At 29.9% G+C, this 7068-nt stretch overlaps 1 protein-coding gene across 2 annotated transcripts in view; it reads right to left on the bottom strand.

The window, feature by feature from the left end:
- Positions 1-544: 544 nt before the first annotated feature.
- IPMK (inositol polyphosphate multikinase) overlaps positions 545-7068 on the bottom strand; it is a 54455-nt gene continuing 47931 nt past the window's right edge. Inside the window, exons 5-6 of one of the 2 annotated variants that reach the window (XM_005225346.4) lie at positions 6764-6845; positions 545-5679 (exon numbers count right to left, since the gene is read on the bottom strand). In XM_005225346.4, coding sequence (XP_005225403.1) covers positions 5057-5679; positions 6764-6845 — 705 coding nt within the window. In that variant the 3' untranslated portion in view covers positions 545-5056. 2 annotated transcript variants of the gene reach the window in all.

The raw sequence follows: 7068 nt of genomic DNA, 5'->3' as shown, positions 1-7068 counted from the left end.
CCACATTTACATGTTTTTCTTCTATCAGACAGTGCATATCTTGAGGGCAAGTACTAGATCCCTTATTCAACTTTTTAGAATCTCCAAGGCCAAATACAGTGCATGATACAGGGTAGATAGACGTTGGATTGTGCTCTCTGTAATTAATGAATGAAAGAAAAAAAAAAAAAAAAAAACTTGGTCACTAAGTGACTCATGAAGTTTCAAATACATGCAAAAATATCTAATCTGTTTCTGAAGTTTTAAATTATAGTATATATTTTCACAGTTAAGTCAATATTTTTCTCTTATAGTCTATTTCTCCTACTAGGCTGATTCCAAAGATTTCAGACTATGATAGAAAAAAATATTAATACAAAATATTCTACATACTTTTTCATTTCCAATGCATATGCTTCTATTAATATTTTGTCTTAATCATCTTTGACTCCCCAATGATTCCTACAGTTTTTGGTATATAACATGTACTCAAATATTTGGTGAATGAGTAAGTTATTTTCAAACTACCAGGAGTCTGTAAGCTATCACAATTAATGAAAAAAGCTCCAATGCAAAACATTTTAATAGGTGGTCAAATATACAGTTATTAGAATTACCTAAATATGACTTATATAAAAATTGGTATATCACATTAGATGACTCTATAAAAACACAAATCACACATTGACAATGACCCCTGCAGTCCAAGAATACCCCCCTCATCAATAGTACAAATTACACTTTTTAAAAAAAACATTGTTTAGACATTTAAACCAAAGTAACTTTGACTAGACTAAATACATTCATTCATCAAGTACAATAAAGTTAGCATAGTCACTAACAACACGATTTTAGGTGCAATTTCACATGCTTTCATAAATCTTCCAGTTCAGTTCCCACAGTAAAGTGTCTTTGTGCACGCCATTTTCATTTATATATAGGTGCATCATATATCATACTTAAGACTATTTTATTTCATAATTAAATGTGTTAATGTATATTTTAAGTGAATACCAGGCCAAAATTTAACCCCAGTGATGACAAATTTCAACATTTAAAAAAAAAATTCTTTACAGTATATTCTAATTTGTTTAATTGCATGGGTACTATTTCCTCTTACTAAATACTATCAAAATAATTAATAAGAATTTAAATATTAAATCCAAAAACATGGAGATTCCAACCTTCCTAAAATATTAATAAGCATTTTAGTAATATTACCATTTAAATCAAAAAGTAATTTCATATTCATTGCCAAATTAAAATACCTATGATTTGAAGTCAGAGGTCTAAAATACTTGCAGTAAATTGAAAAGTACAATTTTTTAAATGTGCAGTAATTTGCTTGTGAATTTGTAATGGAATGTTTTTCACAGTAATACTATGTTAAAACACTACTCTAAATGACCAGTCTAAGTACACGTACCTTTACCAGCAAGAAAAATTAAGGCCTTTTAATGCTATCAATAATTACAGCTGAACTCAAATGTCAAATAGAGGTTACAATGCTGCAAACTATTATTTTTAACCTCTAACATATTGTTAGTTGCTTCATCTCAACTCAATTACTTATCTTTCCATGAAGTTGAATGTTAGTTAACTATTACCTTTAAATAAGCATTTCTCCATATCTCTATTTTCATTTAGCCCTGAACCCAGTCAATCTAGACAGAATGCTGGAAATGTTAGGGCTTTGTCTGATTGGATCACAACTATATATTCAGGGGTTAAAAATGTTTGTCCCATTTATATTTCTGGATGAACTAAGATGCCTGGCCTCCATAGACAACATTACTTATTTTCCCAAAGCATTGGCAGATAATTGCTACTTCTTCACTTGACCAAATTGACTTTTTTTTTTTTTTTAATTTAAGTGTAGGCTATGAAGATATTACAGGATGTAAGGAAGGATAACCAAGGCTACAAATATATCAAATCAAGGTTAAAGGCACTGGATAAGGAAGATTATTACAAAGCACTGTAAACAATTTTTAAAGCAAATCAAGTTTTACAGTATCAAATGCCAAACTACTAAGGGCAGATGGTACTGAAATGATGACAATGCCTTAAAATAGTGGACAAAATTTCTATAATTTCACAAATAAAATTTTTTCATTGTTCTACCATTTTTTTTCATCCTACATGTTCTTTAATATTCCAAATCCTAGAAACAAAAGTGTTTTCAGTTGCATGAAATAAGAAAACTGCAACTGAAATATCTCTGAAAATTAATTTTATCTTAAGCTACATTATAAGTTTGATATATATACACATATATATATGGTACAGAGATATGAAGATCATCTTGGAAATCATAAAACAGTAAATTATACTCAATTAAAGTCACGAAAAAAGATCATATTCAGTTGAACACAATCTAAAGCCCCACAACAGCAAATTGTAGTGTAGAGAGGCACAGTAAGTACAATTTCTAGACATATTAAACAAATAATGAATACGGAGTTGAAAATACCACATGCTCCAGTTTAGAGTCATTTAATACACACATTTTCACAACTGTTTCTTGAAAAACTATTTAGATAAAATATTTAGCATTTATCATCAATTTTAAATTTATCTGAATCTATGCAACTTTCATCCATATTAAAATACTGATTACTGTAAATACTTTATTATAAAACTATTATACAATTTAAATTTTTATTAGAGAAATGTATTATTCACTATCCATAATTAAAGTCTTTTTCATGAGTGCATTTCATAAGAAATACACAAAAATCATTATTTTTGATTCCTAGGGAGAAGAAACTATGGTATCCTATTAACCCAAACTATATCCTTATTATTATTTCTTAAACATTTAAATGTTTAAATATGCTTGGTGACTAGTGATCTTTCATCCCCACAGTGGTAAATTTCAGCATAATGTTATATGACTGGACTAGACAATAAAATAATCACATGTAGATAAACGCAAACCAATACTTGTTCTCTTACATGTAAGCTTACCTATAAAGTAACACCAAATAGGCAGTGAATGACAGTGATTAAAAAAAAAATGTAAACAGAATAAAATGTGAATCCCTTCCCTGAAGAACAAAAGATAAAAGTATTTCTGGTTTTATGAAAACAAAACATTATCTATCAAAAAGGTAAGACACTGATTTTACAAATCCATTATTTCTAAATATGGATAAAGAAAATCTGGAACAATAGATTCACATTTTATTGAGCTAAAATGCACAAAAATATGATAATACTTAAATTTATTAATTCATTGTAATAGGTTGATACTATCCCATACTAAAAAGTATCTTGTTAAGATTCAAAATAGTGTTTAATTATCTGAGCTTAAGATCTACTGAATCACTACCCAAGTAACAACAACAACAAAAGTCCACATTGTAGGATGGAAAAAGCAAAACAAAAATTTAAAAGCTATAGCAATACCCATTTAGGCAATAGGCAAACATATGAAGTCCTTATGGAAAATACCTACATTGACCCTAAATAAAAAATATAAAATAATCAAATTTTGCTATAATAAATGCATGTGAATTTTAAAGGTATACAAGCTTAATAAAGTTACTAAGCATAGAATTAATTTCATACTTCTCTGTGCTCAGATGATTGCAAAAGCACATTCAGAGAGAGGGTTGGGAAGGTGAGATAAAACTGTGATATTTTCCTTCACACTAAAAAAGGGTATTTTAATTCTGAGGGGGAAGGAAAGGGAAGAGTCTAACAGTTCACAACTCTAAAACAACTTCCAAGAATATGACAAGACTGTTAACTACTTAAGACATTTTTCTGGTAAATCAAAGTTCAATGAAAACAAACATTTAACATTTTTGCAAATTTAATTTCAAAGTTTTAAATGTTTCTGATAATAACTAGTTTTTTTTAAGGTGGTGAATGTGAAACAGAGATAATACTTACAGATCTACTTTTTCCAAGAAAATTAGCACTGCCCCTTTCATGAAATTAAATTATAATCACTCTCTTGAATATGATATAAAACTGTTTTGAGTAAGAATGAAACAGAAGCATGAATTTAGATATGCACCAAGCTCTGTATGACGTACTAATTTATACATGCTATTTTTGACAACTGAATTTTGTCCTTAACTGCTTATTAGAATTCTGAGAAACACTTTTTAGCAACATACAGTCAATACCACTGCTTAACTAAAAGGGGACATATAAACACATGATAAAAGAAAAACCTCAAAATGAGTTATTTAAAGGGGAAACAAAAAGAGCTTCAATCATCCATCTTTTTGAAGCTACAGAGTAAAAGGCAAGGTACTTTATGGTTTATAAATACTTGTTACAATGTAGTAAATACATATTCCAATTTTCCCATAAATTAAACATTTTAAAAGAAAAATATTTTGTTCGTTGCAAATATCTTCTCTTTTCCCTAACCCTGGCAAGACTAATAAGTGCCCTTAATTTCAAGACTTTTGTTGTTGTTGTTTCTATCCATTTCAATGATCTTTTTCGTGAATTATGTATATAAGTGAAAATGAAAGGAAAAAAATGTGCTTTTGGAATGCAATAATCCTAAATCATTTTACTAAGAAGCACCTTTTGATATGCTGGTTTGAACTTTTAATACAAAACCTAAAGAGTAACTTTTTTCTGTAGAATTTTCTCCAGTTTTAATAACTTCATACATAGCAATACTAAGGATATCAGCCTATGCTTTCTACATTTTTTAAAGTATTCTAATAATGTAATGAGTTATAGATATGGCTCACTATGTCCGGGTAGACAGAGGTTTCATGATAAATGGCTACAGAAAACAAACTAAACTCATTATGATTGAATAATGGTTTGCATTTTGCTTGAGCCAACAGACATTTAAGCCACGTACCACCACATTCCCTGCATAACATTCCTAAGTTTCTTTACTCTTTATAGTTTTCTAATGAACAAATAATTAGTTTTCCTGAGTTAAGATTATAAAAAAGTTAACTCTTCTACCAAAAGTATAAAGACAAAATGTAGACTCACAATACAAATTTTTTACACAGCATTACAAGTGCAGAGTTATTAACTGCTGCTCTTCATTATGATTGCCCCACCCCTTTAAAAGACTGCAGTAAAAGATTCAATTGTCTAATATGCTCTGCAGTACAGTAATTAAATGCTTCAGCCCATAAACATATCCCTCATCTACTGTGTTGCTAGGGAACACATGAGCAAAGTCTATCATTCTCACTTCTACTTCTGCAGTCTCTTGACAACCAGTGGGAAGATGGCAGAAAACTTTTTCCAGTTGGGAAAGTACATTTCCATTTAAACGCTCCTGTGACATGCTTTTCCAACCATTGTCTTGCTCTATATTTTCAACTTTCAACGAAGTCTGACTGTGATGCTTTTTTGAATACATTTTTCTGTGACAAGCATACATTTTGGACAAGCTTTTACCCACTGAAGCTTCTATTTTTCCATTCGCTGTAGAATTTAACACATGAAAGTTATTATTGTACTCCAGTACATCTGTGTCTGAGAGCTGACCTTTGGACAAAAACTTTTCTGCCAAAGTCCTGTCATTCAATTTTGTAGTAGTTGGCTGAGATGAACCTTCATAAACAAACAGTAATGAACTTGCATAAAAGTTAAGCTGCTTTTGGCTTTCAAACCACTGGAGAATTTTCTCAATCTTCTGAATACTGGCAGCAATAGCATCTCTTCTTAAGCAGAATCCATTATGAAAAAAATGGGAGACTCCTATAAAAAGGAAAATACTAGGATTATAATGAAATTATGAAATAACCATCACTTGGGAAGTACTTTCATCTTAGATACAACTCTTAAACTTTCTCCCATCAGCCCCTGCAATTAAGTGAACAGATAAGAATTCCAGTTAAACACAGAATCTTGGAGCTCAACTTAATTTCTGGTGAAGACATTCTTATTAGAAAACATACAAACGACACTTAAGTAAAGCAAAATACCTTATTTAGACAAAAAATTTACTACAGGTAGACTACTAGTTTAGTGCCCTCTATATATATTCTCTTAAGGAATAGGATTCCAAGATTTGCTTCATTTGCTATTATGAGGAATTTTATAGTAAGACTATATGTTTGTTAGAATCATGAACTAATCTAGAACCTAGAGTCAAAGCATAACCATTTTCAATTATGACAACAGTCCATTACCAAAATACCAAATCATAACTGTACTTAATTTTTTATGCTCTCAACAATACTAATTAAACCAGCCTTTCACAAAAGGTGAGCTCACTTTGGAGACTAGCAGTAGTCCAAGTTAAGTATGTTATTCAATACTGAGACTTAATGTTTTAACCTATCATATTAAGCCTCTTTTAAAATTATTTATGCATATTTTACCATATTTGGGAATTCATGGAATTTGATTTTTGCTGTTCCCCTACTTTGGGATAAAAACTGCTAAAAAAATATATTCATATTGGCCTGAGAAATATTTTAATATAGAGCCAATTTGAATGTTATCTTGCTATTGGTTAAGTATACCAAGGCAAATATCAAACATCGTAGATGAGTATTTTGTAAGCATAAACATTTTTTCAACTATTTACACTACTCAACTTCTTCCTCATCCTGGATACAGTTAATAATAAACTTTAACAGAACATTATATCTGGAAATCTGTTATCATTGCTTTTATAATATCTTGGCCATACATATTTTAAAAGTATATATGTTAAGACAGTATTGAGAATTGAATCACAACACCAAAGAAGAACTAAAACTGAAATCACTTTAGAATTATTCTGATTAATTCTATAGTAATAAAAAGCACTGAAGTATGGTTTCTCAATCCTTACCATCCTTTAGAGTTTCTTTTGTTAAGCTTCTTCCATAGTGCTGGTTTTTTGTCTCATAGCTATCAGAATGAACATGATAAACCTGTCAGAAAAAATACTGAATATTAAAAACTAATACTCCTTAACCCTGGGGGTTTTATCCCAGCAATGAAAGGATGGCTAAAGATGGGAAGATCTACTCATATAACTCATTCTAATGGATTTAAGATGAAAAAGAGTCATAGTGTCATATCAATGATGCTGAAAAGGCATTTAGCATATTTATATCCACTACTGACGAAAACTCTCTAAAAAGATAGTTAAGT

Source organism: Bos taurus, chromosome 26 (genome assembly GCF_002263795.3).
Source record: "Bos taurus isolate L1 Dominette 01449 registration number 42190680 breed Hereford chromosome 26, ARS-UCD2.0, whole genome shotgun sequence".
NCBI classification, from domain to species: Eukaryota; Metazoa; Chordata; class Mammalia; order Artiodactyla; family Bovidae; genus Bos; species Bos taurus.
The sequence above is the reverse complement of the archived record's forward strand: the minus strand, read 5'-3'. Positions and strand labels throughout refer to the sequence as shown.